This window comes from Danaus plexippus, chromosome 4 (assembly GCF_018135715.1).
Source record: "Danaus plexippus chromosome 4, MEX_DaPlex, whole genome shotgun sequence".
NCBI lineage: Eukaryota > Metazoa > Arthropoda > Insecta > Lepidoptera > Nymphalidae > Danaus > Danaus plexippus.
The window spans coordinates 4,574,110-4,600,298 of NC_083538.1; the positions used below are offsets into that span (position 1 = coordinate 4,574,110).

Sequence of the window (26,189 nt, forward strand, 5' to 3'; positions counted from 1 at the left end):
TGCCAACTGATCATCTAACTTCAGTGTTGGCAACGTTATTGGCGGCTCCATCTCAGCGACATAATTCAATATATGTTTATTTGCCAGCGATGGATCCAGAAGAAGAGGTGACTCCAGTGACCAAGAGTGAACTTGGAACCTCACTCTTGCGTCTTCGCCGCCGCAAAACTGCCCTTGGTCCTGACGGTGTATGTGGCAGAGTAATAACTCAGGCTCTAGGACTACTGGAGAAAAGACTGCGGACTCTGTTTATTGCTTGTCTTCAATGTGGACAGTTTCAAAAGTGCTGGAAGGTGTTTCACAGGAATCGGTTCTTGGTCCACTTCTGCGGAATGTCGGATATGATCGAGTTCTTCGTGGAGCCCTATTACGCGGGCTTCGTATTATTTGTTATGCAGATGACACATTGGTTCTAGTCCGTGGAGTGACATATCAAGAGGCGATTAGTCAGGCACAGGGTGGAGCGAGACTTATTGTCTCTCGCGTCAGAATAAGGGCCTTAGGCTTACCGTCGGAAAAAACCGAGGCTTTCTTCTTTCAAGCTCCCAGCAGAAGACCGCCTGAGGGAATAATACTCCGAATCGGAGAGGTGGAGTTTCGAGTTCAAGATGATATGAAATACCTTGGTCTGGTCCTGTCACTGAAGGAGGTGGACGAAAGAAAATGGGAAAAGGCAACTTCCTCTGACTTGATAAGACGACGTCATCCGGGACGAAGGCGGTCAGCGCATGAGCGCCGTCTCGCGCCTTGAGGAGCTTCCGGGTGTGGACGTGAGGACGTCTGCCACCTTGCGGTCTAAGGCTTCGCGAATGCACAGTGTGCCACTGATTAAAAATTAAGAGCCCAACTGACTTGAGAATTGCCCTTTTGTGGGGCAGCCGATACTAGACGGCAGAATCGCCTTGTGGGCCCTGTGGCTTAGCAGAAGAGCGGCGCGTGGGACAACCGTGGGGGTTTAATCGGTTTTCAGGACGAGAATCCGACATAAATCTCCTTGTTTTCTTCCTCCCCAAGCAAGAGTGTATGCATAAAGCATTTCTCCAAGCAAAAAAAACATTATCAAGGATTTCAAAAAATTAATACAAAAAATCTTTCCAAATTGGCTAAACTTTATGCCTGTCTATATGATACATTAACACAATTTTACAATTTATTTGGCAACATTAGCATTTTGGTGAAAGTCGTATCAAATCTTTGACTCTTTCCTCTCTTTTAATTACTTTTTGTTTTCTTTAAATTTAAATAAAGTAGCAATAAAAATATTGAAAACATTATTGAGCATCTGTATTTAATACATTTTGTGAAACAATATAATTTTGATGAATTGTTACCTTAGCAATTTAAAAGATTAAAAAAATATATAGAATCTAGTGTAACTTGTGTTTGTTAAGTAACAAAATATTTAGCAAGTTATCTTAAACCTTATTATATGATAACATATAGTTTAAATTCCAATGCGTTTTTAGGTAACTGACCTATTTCAAAATTAAATATGGAGGTTGACGGGAGATGACAGACTTACCATTTGGAAGCTCATATGATATGGGTATAAAATTAACTGGATGTGCTAGGAAAACGAGAAGTTAAAATTAATACACTGTTCCATTGTGGACAATAACCAAGATGGTAGATCAGATATATTATGACTATGAATATTTCGACGACAAAAGTTTTCACTTTAAGAGTTTTCTGGGTGCAATATGATAAATTAAAATGAATATTTCAAATAATCTGGTAAAGTTGTGGACCAGCTGTCTCTTGCAAATATTTGTTGTTATTCCAATGCCGGTACGGGAGTTTTTTTTGCACTTCTATGTTATTAAAACCTGATCTACATATACATATGATGCTGGTAAATTTTAAATAATGTTGTTTTACGTGTGAAGTATGGTAAGAATAATACGATTTGCTAATATATATTAAGCCAGAAATAATTGTCCGATTTTATTCTTAATTTTGGATATGTTTAACTTAAGACAGTTTATTAATTTAGGCAAGTTTGTTTAAATTTATGTTTAGATACTATTAGATATAATGTAAGTATTCGGATATACTTATTCAATTAATAAATTTTTAAGTGTTATCACCAAAGGAAGGAATCCCTTATTAAGTTTTCGTCTAATTATCCCCGGATAATGTTTATTAACTATCTCATAACAGTTTTGGAAAATTATAATTTAATTTAAGAAAACATTATAAAGTATAACATTATATTCTGTTATTTCAGTGACCCGGTTTTGTAAATAACGGATAGTAAGTTAGCTGACTCCTTACCAGGAGTTTGTGTCATCACGTTAAAAACCTACATTTACTAGTTTTGTTCCTAATAAAATGATGATTTTTAACTAAAAATGTTGAAAACTTTCTGTGTTTATTTTGATATTGAAAACTAGTTGTAAGAGTATTTTATAAAGTTAATTTAAAGTTAAATTTAAAGTCAGACTGAATTATTATCTTATTCATTTCTATAATTAAAAAATTACTTAAGACAGTGTGATATAATCATGATTTCATAAAAAAAACATATATTTACAAATATCACAATTTTATTTGCTTACTTAAAGTACTGACACTTTAAAATAGATCTAAATATACAGTTCGGTTTATAGGACGAGAAAAATGGTATCCATTTAGGCTTCCTAGGCTGTGGTTTCCCTAACGTAATGGTGAGCCGGAAAATTAACTCTACCTGAGCCATTATTCGCTATCTACTTCATTAGTGAGGTGTGCCCATCTAACCGTTGTTTTCTAGTTAGTTTACTAGAAACTAAACATTGTTTCATTTGTAATTGTTATTACAGAAACTATAACCAACATATTGGTCATATGAGTCCCTGCGTCAGTTAAAATGTCATTCTATTGAAATAAATCACGTTATTATGAAGGGATGGTACATAAAAGCGGTCCCAAAAGTCCATGAGATAACGGTCCCATGCAATGGTCGACATATAACGGTCTTATATTTATTTATGTTAGAGTTTGGATGAATTAAGAAAAACAGAGACTTATATAAATATTTACGACACAAAATAATCACATTTCCTTTAATACTCTTTATGCTCTAGTATCAACTGTTTTTATTTTGGATGTTAAGAGATTCATGAATATATATCACTTCGTTTCTGACTATTTAGAGCTCAGGCGAAATTAATGTTTAAATTTATACGGTTTCCTCTTGGATTCTGATATTATAATTTATTAAAAACAATCTTCTTAAAAGGGGTAGATTTTGGACTAGTTTTGTATGCAACGTACCTATGTGTTTTACATATATCTCGAGTTGTTTTTAGTATGAGATAGTACTTTAGAGTATGAACATTCTCCATAATATTATTTGTGTGGATTTAACGAAGATTTAAAAATTCTGTTTAATTGTATGATGTGTGAAATTCAGCCACAGTATTGTATTCCATTCTCTTTGTCAAATTCCAACTCAGCTGTAAATCCAATGCAGGCTGTATTCAAAGTAAGATGACAAAGACGTGCTATAAAGTTATAGCATAGCTTTGTAGACCACTGTTTAGATGAACCCAATATTGAGCAACCAATGTTATGCTGTTAAGGTATCTGAGCGTGAATTTGTTTTCTTCCATTCAGAATTGACCCACATGTCAAACATATATTTTTAGGAAATATATCTGTAGCAGTAACCAAAGTACTTAATTTGAAGATTCTCGTATATACTAAGTAATTTGAAACTGTCATAACTATGTATTTGTGTTTAGCTCGTTCCATACATACTAATTGATTGCGGGAACAAAAAAAATGTTAGAGTTCGGATCGTACAGTATTTTGTAGCGTATCCATTGCATTTCAAATAAAGTCTCCAATATTTGGATATACAACATATTGTTTCAATTTATTCGAATGTTCCATAAAACATAATATCAATTTAAATCTGATATCGTTATGTGTTCTGCTTCTATTGAAGCTCTTATCACTGACTGTAACACGAATTCAATATGATTAATTAATTATACAGAGCTTGTAAAATTTGTACTTTCGTATAAAAAAATATTTTGTAATATTTCAATTATTCCCGGAAGTTCATAAACATATAGATTTTTTTTTCTATTTATAAAACGTAAACATGTTTAAAAATTTACAAATACTTTTCTATTTATTTTAGGTTGAATTTAAAATTTAAAAAAAAAATTGTATAGTAATCTGTGTAGGTTTTATTACACGTTACTTTATTACAACTTCTACGGACTATAAATATAGATATTACTCAGCAACATATAAATTATAAAAAACTAGTCTATTATCAATCAATTTTCTAAAATGACAAGATTTTTAATAGATTTTTTCTTAACACCATAATTTTTTGGGGATGAGCAAAGTGTTTTGTTTTCGAATACATTTTCTTAAGATCGGATCAATATGTAAACAGGAAAACATGAAACTTGACGTGTTTAAAAAATGAAAGTATCCCATAAAAATTATATTTACAAAACGAATAAAATTAAAAATGTACATAAAGGCGCTGTGGAAATATGGTCCCTTGTTTATGGCCGCCGGTGTCGTTATATTAGTGCCGGGATTTCGTTATGTACATAACATTATTTACGATTACGTAATAAACTTATATTTTTCTTATTATTTATGCCCCATTTATATTATAATAAAATTTTCGTCTTCCCCGTCGCAAACGTTATTTGATTCAGTGTAATGGCGTTGTATTATTTATGTTCTGATAATATTTCTAGGTTGTATCTCTAATTGTTTTAATAAATGGGAGTCGTAACCAGATTTATATAATACCCAACAAATCCAACTTATTCAAATAAATTTTTGTCATTTTTAAATTGCTGCCTCTTAAATATTAGGGCCGCAGGATTAAGAGATAAACCAAAATGCTTTAGATGCTTCCAAAACTTTTTTGTTCCTGCTAAATAAATAAGAGTTTATGAGAAACCTATATTTTTTTAAGTTCTTATTTGTTTTGCCGATATACTACATTTTTCTCGAAAATTCTCCAAAATATCGACATGAGGTTTAATCATTTACAATTATTTTTTGGCTTTATTCATTCAGTAAAGTATTGATCCAATATTTTTTTTAATTTTTTGCTTTTACAAGTAGTAAATATTAAACAATTTAAATAAATCTCATTTTTAGAAATTGTTAAAAAAAAAATCGCGTAAATCCGAAAACATTAGTTTTATTTAAATGAATATTCCCGAAAGGATTGAATATCACTATATAAATTAATTATCAGTAAAAATATTGTTTTGTTGTTAAATATCTTAAACTTTGTTATTATATCAAATCAGTGCTAGTTAGATTTCCTCGGTTTTCATGTAAGCGATGAAATTTTTCTTTAAAACAAGGCTGCAACGTAATAAATTTTCCTTATAATTAGCACTTAATAATTTTAAGTTATTTTTGTTTCTCTTTTATTTTTTCTTTCTTCTGTAATGTTGCATCAGTAATAAGTATAAATATATATTTTTCTTGCTTTATCTAATGCACACCAAAACTAAGTTTGGTAATATTTTATGTTTTTGAATTTAAGGCAGTTTGCAGATTTAAAATATGACTTCAAGTACTAATATAAAGTATAATTTGATTTTTAAATCATAATTTTATTTTACGGCTCCGTAGGGTTATTAAAATTTTAAACAGTTACTAAATTTGCATTTGAGGTATAAAGGAAGCCTGGCTATATATGGCCAAACGATTAAGTGCTGTGAGGCTTGATTAATATCAGTGTTCTAATAATCCTCAATAGACAGAACTTACATTAAGAACAGCTCCAGGTGTTGTGAAGTTTCTGTACGGCGGCTTCCTGTTCCTGATGTATTGAAAGATTTTGGTGCCATGTCGAAGGAAAACGACCTTATCCAGCAAGTGAGGAGGCACGTCGTGGACGCAGCGGAGACGGACAGAGCCGCCACGAGCCGCCCACCTTTCAATCTGAAGTTCCACCTTCACCTCTGTGTGACCTCGAGCTGAAGCAAAAATACGTCCATTATATACAAACTTTGTTTTGACAATAAACGTAATTTGAATGAAAACATTTTTCGAAGTATTATATTTGAATAAGCACTAAAGCAAGATAGGAAAAATATATATTTAAATCTGTTAAGTTTGATCTCAATAAGAAAATAAAAAACAAAACATTTTACGTATATACACAGTTTATATACAGGATTTTATTAAAAAAATAATTGAGCCATTGAAACTTTTTATTTACGGTTAAAGAGATAATAATATTAATATTAAAATACAACAATGGACTGTATTGGTTCATGTTAGCACAATAACAAACAAGACATAATTGAATAAATGTACACGTTGTGTTTGTTTCGTTAATAAAAATGTTTATCATTACTCTATATTTAATTGTATTTGTAGATTAAAAATATTTTTATTTTCAAGGGACGTGCATTATATTTTTGACATAAAATAATAGCAACCTAAACAATCGTCTAACTCAATTTGTTAAACTCGAACAGAAAGCAATAAATCAATTTCGTACAAAATGGAACAATCACTATCTAACAGAAACTAGATTGTATGAACTGAATTAAACTATTAAATATAATGTCTGATTTAAAGATGAAATAATGGTTAATTAAATTAACCGTCAGTTAATATTCAGTTGGAAACAATGAAATTATAATTGTAATATTCATCAGCCCTCGGAATTAAAAAGATTTCGCCACTCTAAGATATTTGACAAAAAATAAATTGCCTAAATTTATTTTGAGGGAATTTACTTCGTTCTAACAAAACTCAACTCGACTTAATTAAAATGAGTTAATATTATATAAGAAACATATTTCAGCTTAATATTAATTTTAACTAAAGTTAAAAAAATAATAACCGCACATTCTGTTATTTTCGAGTCTCATAAGTGCCTACATATATTTGTACTAATGCAAGCTTTTCTTTCTGACAAGTTATTAACAAAGGAACAAAGGATATAAAACTGAAACTGAAAGACATAAAATTTGTTATATATCGAAATATATATGCCAAAAGGATATAAATAATTGAATGAATGAAAATTTTGAATTAATTATGAAGGCAAATTTTCCGTAAGCATTGTAAGATAAGAAAACGAGACGAGTACAAACCGAGTATTAAGAATTCAGATAGCTCCATCGCTAAGCGAAATTTGTACTTGAAAGTGGGAGTAACAATGAAATATTATGTGCAATCTAGTAAAATGAAGGTGCCACGTGAGAAGGTCGTCCTTTCGCGTGATGTAACCCATTCCAGCTTTTATGATTTGCACGTTTTACGAGTTCCTTCGCTATGCAGCTTTTAGTTGGTACGTAGCGGTACAACAGTCAAAGTTGTGATTATTTTATTATATCTGTCATTGTCTTAAATTCTGTTTTAAATTAATTAATTAAGTCGCTGTTAAGTTCAGGCATTTCGAACACGAAATTGAAGTTATATTTTGTTTTGTTTGGGTCTGCAATCAGGTTCGATAAATAAAAGAACTTTTTTCCGGGGTCGCAGTACCCGTCCACTATTGCGGTGACGCTGTCAAACCCTCAGGGCTAACGCCTAACAGAAATACTCATTATAAAAGAGAAATAAAAGCTTTTTTATTAGTCTATGCCAAAAGTAGAAGTTTCGTAGTTCACATTAAAAATTCTTAAAAGAATGAAGTAATTGGTATGCATTTCATTCAATTTCTTACATAATGTCTTTAAATTCTAATAATGAAAATGTTTAATCAAAAATTTTTTGATATGAATTAGTATTTTTGTACATGTTTATGGTTGTATTAGGAATTATTTTCCCTTCCATACTTATTTAAACTAATAAAATGATTTATACAATTTTGACCAATAACATCAGCTTAGATAACAAAGAACACAGATCTGTTGTCGTAGTACTGTGTCGTTGACAATTCTATTGTTACCTCTGGCTAACCTGAATTACTGGCTACTATTTTAAATTGTGTTAAACTTAGTGCTAAAAATAGCATTCAAAAAGGGCGATTGTTTCAATTTATATTCCCTTCTATGCGTGAGGTGTAGGTTTCAGGCAATCGCTCGTATTTTGTCGTTTGTTCTCTACACATTTATGCAATTTTGAATCTTATTTACTCATTGTTAGGACCAAATATATCTTGTATAGTTAGATATTCAGCAGAACGACGAATACGTGGCTGGTGTGAAGATTATGTATTATGTATGACTTTTGTGCCTCAGTTCTGATTCTGGACCTGTTGTGTACATTCTGTTGTTCATTGCTTTGCGGCAAAAGTCGCGAGTATTATGTATTTTAATAAGATGACATTTCTGAGGAGGTATCATTATGCAGATTTTTTATAAAGGGTAATATTTTCTTTATCTTATATCTGTCTGAAAATCTGGGCTTCATTCTTAGGTACGTGTTTAAGAAAATTCAGAATATATAAACCTTTAATTAAAATAGTGTTGCTTAAGTGCAGCACATAAATTATATGTAATTAATTTTGACAGCTTTACAACAGCTTAATGCACCGTCTGAAATAAAATACGATGTTAAAATTTCTGGTATGCTTAGTTCAATTTTAATCTGAGTTTATACTAAGCTTTGGAGACACGTTAAACCATTTAAATGTCAAACGAAACTTGCTAACAAGTTTTTTATCTTTGTTTGTGGGATCTGAAGAGAAAATAATGTCATTAGGACTAAGTAGTTAATTAATTAAAAAAGATATGAGATGTTTTTAAACATATATATGTAAGTATATAAAGATTTTGTATCTATATACATCTATATTGATAAAGAAATGTTGTTTTATTTAGTCTTTGTTTTTTAGACTTTCAATTTTTTTTATTATTTGTAATAGTAAGTTACATAGATAAAGATTTACATATTCATAGATATCGAAGATTTACGTATAACTTTTATCAGCAAACAATTGTTAGATGAATAAAATTATAGTTAATATAATCAAGGGCTATGGAAGACATTGGGTTGTAGAAGATGTTTTGTAGTTAAACCTTTGTATTCTGAGTTTTAGCTTGACGTATTGCGGCCGAAGACGCGTGAATGATAACATTTGATGCAAAGTAAATATTTATGATAATGATGCAGTGTCAATTAGTTTTTTTTTTTTATAAATATTGGAGACGAAAAGAGGTCGAATGAAAATAAAAACGGTCTGCAATTTGAATGATAGAATGCGAGGTTTTATTTTATTGTGATATAAATTGGAGTAAAAAAAATTCAGTATGACATTTTTCAGCTAGAATGTTCGAAAACATGTATATGCATTTACAAAAATTGGGTAGGATGAATGTATTTTTTAATAAAATTACTTACTTTCGTATTTAGTATAAGTTATATAAAAATAATAGACAATACACGCCAACAGGGTCATGAAAAATGATAAGGCTAACCGTGTTCACAATTATATGTGTAATTATGACAGGTTTTTAAATGATTAACACGGCTTTTAACTAAGCAGTTGTGGTTTTATGTACGACCGAAACATTATGACTTATTAAATTTTACAATTCATTTTATTTAATCATTGTTTTTTATTTATCTATTAATTATGTATATAGTTGAAAAGCATTTAATTTGAAAAAGATTTATATTATAATATGGAACTTTATTTTTTTGTATTCCTTTAATATAAATTGTTCTACAAGATGTTAACTAGTTAACACGGAAACAAAATAAAAAGGAACTCTAAGATTGCACATATAAAAGTTGCGCCCTCGAGACTCGTAAGGGCATGTCCCTTCTATAATACACACACACACACACACAAACACACACACACACACACACACACAAACACACACACACACACACACACATATATATATATATAGTATATAGTATTCTATTTATATTCCCTTACGGAAATTTACAGGTATGACGACTTGTTCACGCTCCTTTACGTTATATTAACTAACTATCTGAGCTTATACTTAAATATAAGTATACTGTATTTTTTAATCAACATTATGTCTTCTTTGTAAAGGTGTCAGTAATTCTTCAATCACTTTAATAGCGATTTCATATTCGCGAACCGTTCCGTACTCGACCTATATTTGTCGGATTGTATCTGCGTTGGATGCAAATATTATTTTAAATTGTACAATTCTAAAAATCTTTGTATATTTTAAAACATATTTGTATTGTAAATATTTATGCTTGGCTAGTTGGGTATTTATAAACAAACAGTGCGATTATATAGTATATATATTGAATTAATGATTACGTTACATTACATATATGAAAGAAAATTTACTTTTAGATAGAAAGAACATTAAAGTGGGCCACATGATTTATATGAATAAAAGAAGTTCTAAGAAAATATACCAGATTTAGCTTTTCTTGATATCTTAAACCGTCTGAATAAGATGAAGTATAAAAATATATATTTAGACTTAATTACTTCTACAAAACAAACAGTAAGTTATTCTACATATTGTGGAATGTAATAATCTAATACAGCTATTTTTACGTTGTGTAACAGTTATTACCGTATCTAAGCATAGGAAAAAAATGTGTTCCTTGATTTTAGGCAACGTTTATTGACGATGGCTTATCAGTAACTTCGTATTGCAAAAGTTTCCATTGCACTATAAACGAAGGCTTTCCCGTCTCTTATTTAATAACCTACGTCAATAATATAATATGCGAAGATTAATGAATTTCAAAATTAATAATTTTTCCTATGCATAGTGAAAATTTAAACTACGGGTAAGCTTATTGTCAGCAGTTTTCTTTGCGTACTAAAAGAAGGTAACAAAGATGTTTTAATCTGTTTCAATTCTTAAACACATTTTTAATCTGTTCACATTAAACGTTGGTATTTTCTATACCATTTTCTGTAGTCGCATATTTTTTTCTAGTAAAATATCACGATCACTAAGTAATTCAGCATAATTTTATCAACAATAGCTCAAAGCTAACAACTCTCATAACTAGTTTTATATAAATTATTAAATTTTTATGAAATTTTATTTAATAAAAAAAAATAATAATAAAGCATCACAATAAAAATCCCAAACTCACTGGCTTTAAAGTCCATTTCCAATTGTTGTTCCGCGGTTCTCACAATCCGATGAACAAAATGCTACTCGTTAAAGTGAAGCCCTCTTAGGATTTTCACTCGTATTTTTCGTCAACTTTATAAGAGCGATATTCTTAATATCAAAGAAAAGAGGGTTTTAATTCATGTTTAAAATACTTCTTGTTACAAGATTTAACAAAAAAAAAAAAACAATTTTATTTTTTTTTTACCGAAAAAAAGAACATTCAATAATTCGGCTATAGGATGAAATAGGCTATAAATGAATCTAAGTATGCCTTAAAACCTAATTATATATTAATATTATTTACCTAATCCCATACATTGACAGAAATTTGAGTTTTAATAAAAAAAAAAATCTCGCGTAACATTTTTAAAAAATAGTTTTAATTTCTTTACAGCTAACTAACCTATAATAGTATTATCACCAATTTGCGACACGACATACAGTTTTTGTAAATGGCCAGATCTCGAAAAAAACAAAGCATTTCCAACCTTAATTGCACAACTCATTAATGCTACGTTTTTACAAGACGCCATAAATTGCATATACCTATCACGGTTTCCCTGAAACTTATTAGTCATTTATATTAAACGATTAACATAATAACTCTTTGTTTTTATTTTACGCTTTGCTCATATTTGTTATCAACCTATTTTGAATTTATAATACGTAGAATATTAAAATCCATTAAGCTTAAGACTGATTGGTACGAAATTCTGTATCGTAGAATATATACCGACCGTTAGGTACATTAAAAATGTACTATTCAGATAATAAACCAAGAAATTATTGAAAAGCAAATCCAATCCTGCAGATAATATGAAAAACTTTATCATTTTTTGTTGTAACACTTATAATCTACCCTACCCTTTGGAGCTAGGTGATGCTGACAGTTAATAGTGTAACTTTTAATCTCCAACTCTCATGAATGACAGGACGATCTAGTTTGAGCAATTTGCGTTCCGTTCTCGGCATAGAATTAATCAAGATGATTTTGTTTGCGAATCTCAATGTGTTTGCTCGTTTGCTATGTATACATGTCTTGCGATAAACAAATTTTCATTACAAATATAAGTCTAGCTGTCATCTGCGGGTACGCTGATGTGTGAGCTTGAAATTATGTAGTCCGTATAACCCATTAATTCAGCTATTAGCTTGTGAAATTTACTCATAATAAGTAATTGGGTTATATATCAAACAACTCCCTATATATGTGTAATATAAATATTAAATATATATTTTTCGTTACTGTTAACAACTATTTGAAATTCTCAATCAACAGTTTTGTAAAAATTTGTTCGTCCGAAGGGCAGTATCGACTTTTAAATCATACGTAAAAATACTCTAGATTAATTTACTTGTTCCGAAAAAATAACACGAAATTCTTAAACCCAGGTGTCGAAGGTGAATTCACGATTTAAAGAGAGAAAGTCGATACCTTGAATAAAAATCTGACTATCGAACGAATTGAAAAGAGTGGTTTTAAAAGTTTCCAGGCTTTGATCGTTTGAGACTAAGTCATCGGATCAAAAGGGATTTTCATGTTGGAAATATAAAAAAATATTGAGAAAAGTGGAAATAACTTTTATTTACAACTTAGGTTAATATTTAGTTGTTTCCACGCGATCTCCACTTGAAAAAAATATATATTTATTCAGTAAATAAATTTTCGCCTTTTTTATCAAATTCTTTAATCTCTAGATTTAAATTTTAAATATATATTAGCATAAAAAATTATAGCTTCTAACTAAGCTAAACATTTCTTACTTTTTTATCAAAATGAGCTCTTTCATTCTTAAATTCTATAATACGGAAATAGAATAAAATATCAATATACACAGAGTGAAATTAGATTCTTGAATTTTAAATAGGCGCAGTCGGGAATGCAGACATTCTGTAATATAGAGTTGGTTGTTACTTTCGCCCGCTAACCAAATGCTTAACTTTAAGAATTTAAGCCTATAAATTGTAAACTTTGACTCGGTTATATCAAGGTAATAATTTGTGTAGCAAATTTAAACTTTGTTTTATTAATTACAGCAAATCCCTCGTTAAAACAAATTAAGGTTTAGTATTGGTATGATTTTTCAGTTTTGTCTCGTAATAATATGAAAAAAACATGTTAAGGATGTAACCAAACGGTCGTTGGATATGATCTTAGATATTCCGACGGCTTTCAAACCCTCGACCTTCATTGAAAAGGGAACATCACAGTCGTACAGGTTACCGCGGCAGCGGACTTAAGTTTAAAGTGAAAATCTATACCACATTGTAATTTTAACGTTACAATTTTTATTTTAAGAAATTCATGAGTATATATTTCAAATTATTATATAATTTAAATTCAATGTTATAGCTAATGGTTAGAAGTTGAGTTTTTTTTTCCAACATCATTTCGAAGTCACCTATTATACTCCCTTTTTTATTTCACTACACTATAGTAATCCTTTTAAATAGTAATTACAACATAAAGGCATTCCTTGCTCTGCTTCAAACGTAATCATTTCACGGTATTTGGTTTTCTGCGAAACATTTCGTGCAGCGAAGTAATTTGAAGAATTGAAAGTTAATTTCCATAATTATAAAAATAAAAAACAGAGTAATCGTCGAAAGTCACAAAAGTAATATTAGTTTCATTTGATTTGTATTGCTACATTCTACATATGTAAGTATTCGTTAGTTTTGTGAATTATTAATATTTAGTGTACGTCCGTGTTCAAGATATAAGTCGTAATGTCTACGGGGAATAAATTGTTTGAAAAATTTTCCAATACATCCTTTACACTGTGACATACAATAAGATTTTGTCTCTTGCTGAAAATTGTAAGTCTCGGAGGGAATATTTTTCATATCTATATCCAGCTTACTAAACTTCTTTTGTGAGAATTTTCAACGTTTCTTTTTTGACATTATTTAAGTTCTGCCTGAGATAATTTTCTGAGCACATACATAGATTACTATCGTACTATAGACCTGAAGTTAACCAACAATTGATCAAAAATTCCATTAATGTATTTATAATAGGAATGAGGAGAATATGGTAACGTAGACAGGAAATATGTATAACAGAATAAGCCTCATTTCACACTGACAGCAGTTCTTGCGAGTTCAGTGCGAATAAAGCCATAACCTAAAGTTAAAAGAAATCGCATTCCCCGTGCATTACAAAATTGAGTTTAAATTAAAAAATCTAAATCTCTTCCGCAATCACAAAAAGAAGTGATTTCTAACCTTTTTTTATAGTGTAATAGTATACATGTAAAATAACCTAAAATAAGACTTTAGAAGGTCAAAAAATCGTGCATACAAAAATATGTTTAAAAAGGTATAAAGAAAAAAGGAGCAATAATATTCTATCTGGGCATAGTTTCAATTTTTTTTTCAACTTGCGCCAGAGCTATTTGACATAGGTGATAAAAATTTATCACGTCCGGTCCAAACATATCCAACGGATTTGGTTTTGAAAGCATTGGGTATTGTGAGTGTACATTCAGATTTTATATATATAAATTTACTATAAAAAAGTAAATACTCTTGTGTGTTATAGATTAAAAATAAAATATATATTACGCTGATAGCTATATGAAAGACGAGCATTATAAATTTAATTGTTATATTGGTTTAAAAATACTTTATAGCGAACCAATCTTGGTAATCTAAAGCATATATAGCATTATATAGCATTTTTATTAGCCTATAATTTTATTTTAGTAAGAAAAATTCAGTTCACAGAATTTTGAAATATTCACAATATAGGAAATAAAATAACGTAACATTTAACAATATGCCCAAAGGTAATAACAAGGTATACAATTTAATTGACGACAAATAAAGGTTGGACTAATTAAACATTTTATATTTTCTTTATATAAAACCTTTATTCACGCGTTATATACATATATATATATATATATATATATATATATGATATTTTTTTTAAATTCATATATTGTGGTTTGATATATATTTTTAAAAAAGATTAAAATAGATACAATGTTTATACATATATGTTTCACTTTCTAATCGTGTGGTCTATAATCTAACTTAATTTAGAATTTAGTAGCATTTTTAGTGATGTGGAGAGTAATCTGTAGCGCAATACTATAAGTTCTGTTAAAAACATAAAAAAACCTATTACAACATCTATAATAAAGATTTTTTATTGGAGACACTACAACATATTATTATTAATAGTAAATTAAGGTGAAATATGCGTGACATCACTAAAGTTTAGTACAAGTGCTACTTGCACAGGGTGTAATATTTTTCGCATACGTAGGATCTTTGAGCGTAAGGCTCAAGTACGTGCCTGAAAATGTAGGGCGGGGTTCGGATGAACATCCGACAAGGCTTCACCTACATAAAGAAAATCCCTTTTTTTTATTTTAACCACCACGTATCTTATTAACTGAAGATTTTTTTTTTAATAAGCAAGAATGAAAAAAAAAAAATTAATATCCTCATCATGTATAAAGATAAATTGTTTGATTCTTATAAATAATACGTTAGATAAGCTGATTATTGTGATTGAAAATAGGAGATAACTTGTTCATTCAAAGCCAGTATAAGCTAAATCATAGGTGGAAATAGATAAGGGCAGAGGAACGAATACAATACCAATAACTCACATCGGACAGGTGCTAAAAGAGTAATGGCAAACTATTCCACGGGTTAGCCTTTCTCGTCCGATATTTCGAGCGATAGTTCGTGCTATTTATCATGGTTAACTTTTTACCTCCGTTCCTTTGAATCACTAGGAGCGCTGAGTACTCGCTAAGTGACTGGTAGCAGATACTATACCGAGGTAAATTAGAGATACCTATGAATAATTTTATATATTACCACCACATTGATATGTTGCAATATTTACATCAACGTTTTACTGGTATGCCGAAGATTATATTAAATAATAAATAAATATATATCTTTCATAAAATCTATCTACGAATGTTTACTTATCGTACCGAAGCTTAGCGTTTGAGTAATCCGGATAATCCAACATTAAGAAGGACGCAATCAATCAAAAAAAACAAAAACGCTGCGAAGACAAATAAAGTTTTGGGGTTCTGTTGACGTAATATACTCGGAACTTTTCTAATTTTGTACGCTTGCTTTAATATTTCTATACGTAAATAATGTGTGTAATTTTTCATATTTATTTAATATGTATGTCAAGATTTTGTATGTATAATAAGTACGAGGATATGAATAAAAATAAATTACCTATATTCCATACTAAGAATAGGTAAATACAACGTAATGTAATTGTGCTCTCACGTTGTTGATGATAACTGTGATAGCCGAGATGTGAGAAATATAATGAGTGAATATGACAATATACTTGAGGCTATACTATATTAAAGAGAATTGTAATCATTTTATGGTCCTTTATTTAAGGGCAGACTATCCCCGCAAACCTTGATTCACTAACCCCGCTTACTTTCAATGTACATGATGATTTAGGATTCAGGGTTTGTGACCTGCGGGACATACATCATGATGTATACCTAGGATTTATGTTTTGTATGATCGTAGAAGTCCATAACTGAAATCCGGATTCAATAAACAGCGATACAGTCATGTCAATAAATGGAGTATTTACAAGGGATGATTTAGACTGATGCGTCGGAGAGACATAATAAAAAACATAGAGTTATCTCATTCTGAAACCAATTTTTTTTATAGAATTATATTCGTTACATAATTTAAAGCAAGTATTCAGAATAATATGTCGTGTACGAAATGTAATACTTGTATGTGATACGTAAGAATTACTTAAGAGATTTCCCTTAGGCTTTGACAGTTAATAATTATACATACAGCCTCAGCCTTTAGATTTACATTATTTTGAAACAGACAAAATCTATATTTTGTGTATAAAATAATAGGTGTATTTTATAACTTGTAGTATTTTTTCAGTATTCGAAGTCCAAAAAAGCTGAAATAAATTTTGACCTTTAAATTATCACCGCGGAGCAGACAACCCGATTTATTCGAAACATCTTTTCAATAAGCGGGATTGCAATATTTGCAGACAACTCCAAATCGAGATCTTTTCTCCGTAAAATGGATATTGACTTATATCATTTTATGAAAGCTGTAACAGAGAACCCAATTAAGATAATTGCCTTTGATATCCATTATGATCATGTGTTGATGGGATATTCTTTGTTATATTTATATATAATCGTATGTATTAATTATATGTTTGTTTCGCAGATGTTAGGACAATGTCCATTAACGTTATTCGATCTATGTTTAAATAAAACATTATGTACTAACAGACTTTTATATTTATTATTTACAAATATGGTATATCTTCAGTTGTTGATCTATGTACCTAAGAATTTCCTTCACACCTTTGACAGCTTTTTCATGATGTATTTATTTACCAAAATTATAAGAGTACAGTAAATTGAGGATTTATCATTCGCATATTTAGCCAGAGTTCGTAAATGAGATACAGAAATTTGAATTTTTAATAAATTTTCAAATGCACTCAATCTTTTATACGCTCTTTGGAAATTGCATTCTAAAACTGTTTGATGAAGCATCAACAATATATAAACTACATACAAATACATTTTTAATGGTTAATAAATATTGGCTCAGGACAGGAATTCATTTTCCGGCTTACATTCACCGTCGGTGACGGAATTAATTAATCAACATTCCTTTTCTTATTTTCGAATAAACGGAAATAATAAATGCATACAAATTATATGGTATGCAATCAATTTATGAAAATAGGGTAGTGTGTGAGTATAGCCGTGGTCTGTTCAATGGCATTCCAAATTTAAAAAACCTTTTTTTCTTATAATTAAGTAACTGAAACCTCCTTGCTGCAAATAATATGCTTTGACTACGATTTTAGTAAAGATAGCCGTCATTTTAGCAAAACATATCTTGCAAAGATATAATATGATACTACGCTATTTTAAGAATTTCAAGATTATAACCTTGACCTTAGACTTTACTTACCTCATTCAAGTTATACCAAAAATTTTGATGCTTACTATAGTTTTAATGGAATAGTTTTAAATGGAACTAATATGATAAATTATGACAAAAATAATGATTATAAATAAATTATAAAAATATGTTACAGGACTTGCTATGTGAGCAATGATGGATTTAAATATATGTAGAAGAAATTAAAGCCAGAAAGTGTAAAATCATTAATACATTTTTTATGTTTAACCGCCTAAAGGCGGTCATACATATGAAGGAATGGGGTATCAAAATAGGAGACGATTGTTAAAATATTAATTAATTGATTCCAGATATGAGATATTTTTATTTTCTGTGGAAAACCTAAAATATTTTCAGCAATCCTCTGTGACAGTTTCAATATAAAATAATTCTTATTCTTTCAATGAAATTTACTACCAACTACGCATTCAACATAAGTATAGGCCATTATTATTATGTAATTTGGAATCATATGTTTTAATAAAAACGTGAATGGCTTTAGCACAATAGCTGTATAAATTTTTTATTCTATAATTGAAATATATCGTCTTCGGGTAAGGCTGTACATAGTTAATATAGGTCAGGTAAAAGTCGATGACTATAAATAAGTTTGACTGTGAAAAAAAAAATAAAGACATTCCGAATTCCAATGGCCATTTGATGTAAAAACTTACAGAATATTTTTTTTTTCTCATTAAAACAAAGGATTAAAAAAGAAAAATGGAAAGAACTTTTTGGTTTAAATAAAATGTCTACTAAAATCTCGGAGAATAATTTCTTTGTTTATATATTTTTATATTACATCCAAAGTACCAGATGTACAAAGACTGAACTTCACATACTGATATTTCAAGAAAAAGTAGCAAATCCCAATACAACAGTTTAATTTTTTCGCACTTAACGAGGGAGGGAGAAGTGATCGTCTCAAATCTAAATAAACGCCAAAAATTGTCCTTAACTTAATGGCTGAAGCTAAAAGTTACTAATTAACAGTAATAATTACAAAAAATTACGCTCATGATTTTCCATAATAACACATTATTATCCATAGAAAAAAATTGGTAGTCATGTTCCTACTAGTACAACAATAAGACAAAAGTTGTCAGAACGCACTCAATATTTTTTATTCTGTTTCCCATTTCATTTTATTATTGAAGTAGAGCTGGTGGCGTTATCCTGGACTTTTATTCATAAAATATGCTGAAAACCAGGATAGAGTGGACATGGAGATATTTTTTTAAACAACAGTTACAAGATATCACTATTAGAGTATAGATTTTCCATATTGAGGAATTAACCTATTTATAAATAAATGGGTGAAGTTGAAAATTGCATGTAAGTAATTTTTTACCAGGACGTCGTATAAAACGTCAAGGAGAAAGAAGTAGAAACTAAATGAAAACCATATCGTGAAGTCTAATAAGTTTCATAGTTTTTGCGTGTCAAGTAACAAATAAATACAAAAGCCAATCATGAAGAAATGCCTTCTCCAACTAATTACGTAAGTTTGATGAAACGGATATTATTTCCAATCATATCTATACAAAACCAATAAAAGTATTCAATTTCATTCATTTTTAAGCCAACAATCTATTATTAAAAGCGTTATAAAATTTGCCGTTTATTCGATATAACTACTGTTTGCAGGGTCATCAATTTAAAGTGTCAATGGCGAGGCTGACTATTTCATTAATTCATTATTCATTATGCTACTATATCTATTATGATTCTACAATCATCTTTATCTACATAAAGGTCAAATTTTTACATTGGTTTTCGATGTATTTTAAGGTGAAAGTTTTAAAGGATAAGAAAGTATTTTAAGGTGCGTTTAATAAGTAAAGAATTGTATTATTGTGGATGTATGAATGAATATATATTACTTAACCAAAGTCAAGGTTTATCCTCACAAAATCCTTATCGCTTGCCTCGCTGTATCTTTGTAAGCCAGCTGTCACTCACTGGACCCCTTCACTCAGAGTTCAGTCAGAAGTTACAAAGTATTCTATTTATACACACTATTCTTTTTATAGTAATTAATTGTAGTCATTTATATAAAACTTATGATTATTTTAGTAGCTCAGCTGTTTAGTATGCCGTCCTGGTACGCTTTGCTTTTTATAGACTCGGGAGCTCTAAATGAATGAAGTTATTACACTAAGAGCTACTCGGAAATATTAAGATATATATCTGTTAAAAAAATTATCAAGATTTGTATAACAAAAATGAATACAGTTTACATTATAGTATTAAGTGTAATATAGTTTCATCTGTCATTATTTATAATATTTGTTAAAAAATAATATATATTAATCTATAAAGTTATCCATTACTATATACATTTATATATATATATATTTTTAATTAAACTTTATCGTGACCGACGGTAGCGCTCTGAAATTTTCCGAGAACAGATTTTATCGACGAAACTTCTGTTACACTACTTTTCTAATAATTTACAAGATAAGGAATTCGTTGAAGTTTGGGTTCAACCAATTTTACATCATTTATTTTGTATATGCAAGAACTTGCACAGTATGTCTTGATAGAAATATCTATATATATATATAAATATATATATGTGTTTAATTGTTTACTTTGAATTTTCTTTATAAATTTCTTTTTGCTGTTAGTTTTCATAAATTAGTTTTGCCGTTCCCCAGTACCACTAACTTTAGAAACATGAAAACCTTCACTTAACTGTCTTATTTAAGATTTTCCAGTCTGTGCCTTTAACAACATTGTATTTAATACAAAGACTTATTAAATTATTGTAACACTTGAATGATCAAGTTAAAAAGAGAGTTATTAAAAAAAAAATCAAATTAGATACAAATATAATAATAAACATATAGAAGAGAGTTATTTTCAAAAAATTTAATTCTTTGAAAAATTTTGAAAAATTTCTTATCATATTTTATGTATTTTTATATCTTTAAAAAATATAACCCTTCTGTTTATTTTTTATCTAATGTATTAATATATACTTTGCTGTTCATTTTTGTTAATTTATATCGTATTTATTTTTGTAATGTAACCTAATAAGTATGGAAATACAATAATCGTTAGATTTGGAGAATCGTTAACGTAAATATATTCTTATGTAGACTTGTTGCTGGTTATTTAAAAAGACATTTTAACAGTTCAATCTAGTCTATATAAATCAATCTCATGTGTTTTATGAAATAATATAGTTCCCGTATCATTCTACAGTTAAAATATAAAGTAAGCATTCGTCACGATATTGAGAAAGTCTTTACCATTTTGGAACAACAAAAGATACGCTAACAATATTAGTATAATATGAAGCTCGCGTGTCACTCTGTACGTATAATTCCGTCAGGCTAAACAAAAGATAAATATTATAATGTAGGGATTAATTATAAACATATAAACAATTGTGTAGTAAAAATCCATGAACTTACAAGTGATATTAATAACGCTGTCAACACTAACGCTAGCTATAAACCGTATAAAATATCTATAGAATATTTAGTACCTACTCGTTTTCATACTTTTGTTCTTACTCCTTGTGTCATTGTTTGTCGCTGAAAAGACTTTCACCTAGAAACAAAAGACTTTTGTTTTGCGAAGGATAAAACGCACCATAAAAGTCGAGAACAATTTTCTCACTGATCTATATCTTGATATAGAGAAATATTTTAAACATATTTTCACTTATATGAGTCACCCCTAAGGAACCAATGAATGCTTCTTTTAAACGAATGTATTTAAAATTTTTGACACTATTCAATGGTAACGGAGAAAGTAATTTAGTCCTTTAAGTTTTAGAGGGTAAATTGCTAATGTGTCACGTTACTGGATAATCATATCTTGAAATAAAATGTTAATATGTGTTAATAATGATGTACAAGTATAGGGATTTTAGTAATAAAAATTAAACATTTAATGAAATCATAACATACATTTTCGAAAATATACTTTTTTCGAAGAGTTATAAATTTTTATATTAATATTTTAATATTTAAATATTTTTTTCGAAGAGTTATACATTTTAATAAACTAACAATCGGTGACTATATTTGGGTAAAGAACTTGGCTAAGCTAACGATAAAATTGTAATAGTTTCTAATGAATATAAAATTATATATTATATTCATTAGAAACCATTATAATTTAGGAATAGAAAAATACACCAAGCCTTGAGACAGCACCTCAATTTTTTTGTCTATCTTTTGCATGTTGCATTACAGCCCACGCCTCTTTACCTTCCCTGTTTTATCTGGTAGATGTAATGTGTTTTAAGTGGAAGGCGCTCAGTATTCGAGATGAATAATTCACAACGAATAGCAAGTATCGCCTTAACGTCTAACAATTACATTGTCACTCAGTGCAAGTGCTTGTTACGAACGCGCTACATATTATAAAATAAATGAACATCGCCGGGGTACCATCGTTGTATGGATAAAATATATAACAAGTGACGCCGCTTACTCCGCGGAACGAACACCAAGCCGTGTGAACGACAAGATTCCTGACACCACACAAGCTATGGAATGGCATTGCTATGCTAACACCGGGGCAATCATGTAGTCTTAGGTATAGGTTATAAGTTTTAATATGTAATTATTATTATAATATACATATAAGAATGTTTCGTAGTTTTCCTGGAACCTCCTGTTGCCACCTTATATAATTTGCTAGTAAAGCAGTGCAAATGTATTATTTGTTTGTTTTGATAGGTGATTTAAATGATTGTTGTCTTAAGTTTCTTGTATCCTTCAATCATCGGAATTATTGTATTTGTATCTTGCAGGATATTGATATCCTATTTCCAAATATTAATTTGATATTAAAAACTTGATTTAATTCTCAAGTCAAAAAATCAGATACCTATTTTAATTTTAAAAATGTTACACTCAAAGCATTGTTTCATAAAACACACTAAATATTTTTATTGGTGCGTTAATAATGTTTATTATTTATGAAAAGGCTTAATTTATTACACATTGGTTTTATTAAAGTTTTTTTTTATAAAACAACTTTAATTTGACTGACTTCCGATGCCTTAAAACATGTGATGTCTTCGAGAGACAAAAACTTAAAATAAGTTTGAAGAATGAAGGTGAATTAACAAACGGAACTTTAAAAGTTTATGTTAGAATTAAAGTAGGAAAATGTATTCCATTCAGTTTCTTCTGTTATAATGATCTTAATTCAATTATCCGGACAGTGTACTGTATGGTGTGTTCGGTACTTCACTGTTTTAGTTATATTGCATTGAGTGAGGCGCATACATTACAGCAAAGCTATTTCTTGTTGGTTCCGTCCTTTAATTAGTTTTCTTGAATCACAATTTCGAGATTACTTTACATGCATCTCAGCCAATAGCAGCTTGATTATGGAATACTTTGATTATTGCGTGTTACTACAGATTCAAAGTATAAATTAAACAGCTATAACTAGGAAACTTAGTTAATATAGACTTTGAGTTTTCATGTAAAAAGAAAAGCTCGACCAAAAATATATATATTTTTTGAAGTACCAAAGTAAATGGAAAAGATTACAAAGGAACGTAAAAACAAAAAACTTATTTAGGCGATTATGTAATAAGTTTTCGCTTTGTAATAGCTTTGGCGAACTGAGGCTTTAAGTACAAAGTATAAAACCTATAACAATACTTATATACTTGGATCATAATGTTGTCATGTAATCGATTAAATTAAAAAAAATCCCTGTTTATAGATATGTGTATTTAAAAATACATTCATATTCTAGTATATTGCATATATCGGATTTAATACAAATTCATTATTTTAAAGACAGGACGCCAGCCTCGCTGACGTCACTAATGTCACTTGTTTCAGTACGTTCCAGATATTTTAAAATCAACTTCAATTCTTCTAAATGTTCTTGTATTTCTCGAAGGTTCTTCATAATCACATTCTTTATGATCCGCATTCGCTGAACTCTGCAGTTCGCTGTCGTGCGTCCAGACGTCATATTTATATCAGAATTCAAACATAGTTCTATTCTCTTTGATTTCGTTTTACTTCTTACAATAGTAACGACGACCAATAAGTTGTTATAATAATTGATGACAGCCTTGAGTTATTTTCATGTTGCATCCGTCATTGAAGCTGCTTGTGCCGATATATATTACTTAATGTGATCAAAATATTAGGAGTAATTGAAACAATATCGGTTTATTAAACGAACATTGTTTGTCCGTCTATGCATATAATCATTATCATATGACATTCCCTCTATAATCAAACCGACGTACAACCTAATTCTGTATGTCTATCAATATATTACGATACGGTCAAGAATTAAGGACACTGAACATAATCTTCTGTAGTGTCACTTTGTACTGTAAAATTCATAATTAATTAAAAATCATACGTTGAGGTGATTTAAAATAACACATATTTTTGAAAACCGTTTCTGTTTTATTGTTCCGAGTTCCTAATAGTCGTTGCCGCTGGTCAGAACCTAGAAAAGATTTGATATAAATATTATAAGGAAAATATTTTAATAAATAATAAAACAATGAAAAAGTTATAATAAAAATGAAAATATTTCTTCAGTGAAGTAAGATATGAAATAATTAATTATGTTATGATCATTTTTAACCGATACATGTTGGACAGTGAGCGCTTCATTGTGTTATTCTTTTGTCTTCATAGCTACCATATGTTTCTTGTCGTGCTCATAAAATTAAGGAAATCTTTTATATATACGTAAACTTTTATAACGCTTTTAACTCAGAATAAAAAATTATTAATGACCGCAACAGGAATTCAATCATCGCTTTGATTTGTTCAGTGTTCTATTTTAAAGATTTTTTTTTGATTTCAGAATCTTTATTTTTATTTTACCTGTGTTATAAAGTGTTGACGTCCGTACAAACCTTACCAAATACGATCTACTCTGCTGTGATTTGGAAACAAGGCTCTTATAAGTTTTATGTTATTATAATATTAAGCTTTTATAATAAGAAATTTGTTGGTTTTTGATGATAGCAACTAGTTATTTAAAATCAAGCTATGAATAAACGAGCTAAACGAGAAACTTACATCAATCTAATCTTTACCCACCTTAATATATTTTCATTATATCGAATGATTTAATACGAATAAACTGATTATATTTTATTTATTTTTGTTATTTTGCCATGTTTTATCATAATCCTATGGCATAATAAGTTAAAACGTTGTATTACATTCAGTTTCTTCGGTTATAATAATCTTGATTCAACCGTCCGGTGCAGTGCATTGCCTGTGTTGTATTTCACAGTTTCAGTAATATTTCATTGAGTGACCTACATTTGAACGAAGTTGTTTCTTCTCCGTTCCGCTCTTTAGTTAGTCTACTTGAATCGGAAAATCCAGATTAGCAATTACTTTACATTAACATGGAATGCATCTCATCGAAAGTAATATGCTAAAATATATATTTTTTGATATCCTCTTTACATACACGAGAATTTGTCATTCTTTGTTTATATATTTAATATTTACTGTTAATGTTCACATAATAAAAATATCTCAATATACAACAGTGATGCTTTGAAATCAAATAAGTTTATTCTTATTGTAACAATACACCTCACTTATAACAGTTGAGAAACTTGCATTGTGATGTCAAAGATATTCAGTACATGCGTTTTATACCCGAGAGTATGATAACATCATTATTAATGTAGAAAATGACATTTGAGAGGATGGCTCTTAAACCAAGTGCTTGCGTCAAGACTTTCTGAACCCGAGGTTAACGGCAGTTTAAATGTAAGTTGCAATTTCAAACACAGTAGTAAGTCGTCGAGATATTCTAACTTTGAAAGCCATTAACTTTAAACGGTATCATGTCGGGGGTTCGAATACCCGATATTTTAAGCGATCTTTGTTTGTACTTTTATATTTTCACCGACTTTTACAGAGTTTCTTTTTGCCACGTCTGCTGGTTTTTTTTCCCACAAAACTGTTTTAGATTTTATTTCGCGAACTATTTTACTTTGATGAAGAGTATTTGTTGTAAATAAAAACTTTTTAAACAGATGAAGAGGTGACTTTTAAATCATACATTAAACTGTAATAGCAAATGTAAGTGCAGTTTAATATTAACTTTCTTTCTTATTATTATTTTGAAAAATTTAAATATCAGATTTAAAACAAAAGAAATAAAATTTTTGGTACAGAGGTAATAATGTTAGCACAATAATTCTCAAATCGATTCCCGTTTGGA

At 29.4% G+C, this 26,189-nt stretch overlaps 1 protein-coding gene across 4 annotated transcripts in view; it reads right to left on the reverse strand.

Annotated features, from left to right (window-relative positions):
- The window catches only part of LOC116768693 (uncharacterized), a 63,972-nt gene that overhangs the window by 24,657 nt on the left and 13,126 nt on the right, over positions 1-26,189 (reverse strand). For all 4 annotated transcript variants that reach the window (XM_061526888.1, XM_061526894.1, XM_032659481.2 and 1 more), the window contains one exon: positions 5,746-5,954. In XM_061526888.1, the coding sequence (XP_061382872.1) occupies positions 5,746-5,954 (209 nt within the window). The remainder of the gene's footprint in view (positions 1-5,745; positions 5,955-26,189) is intronic.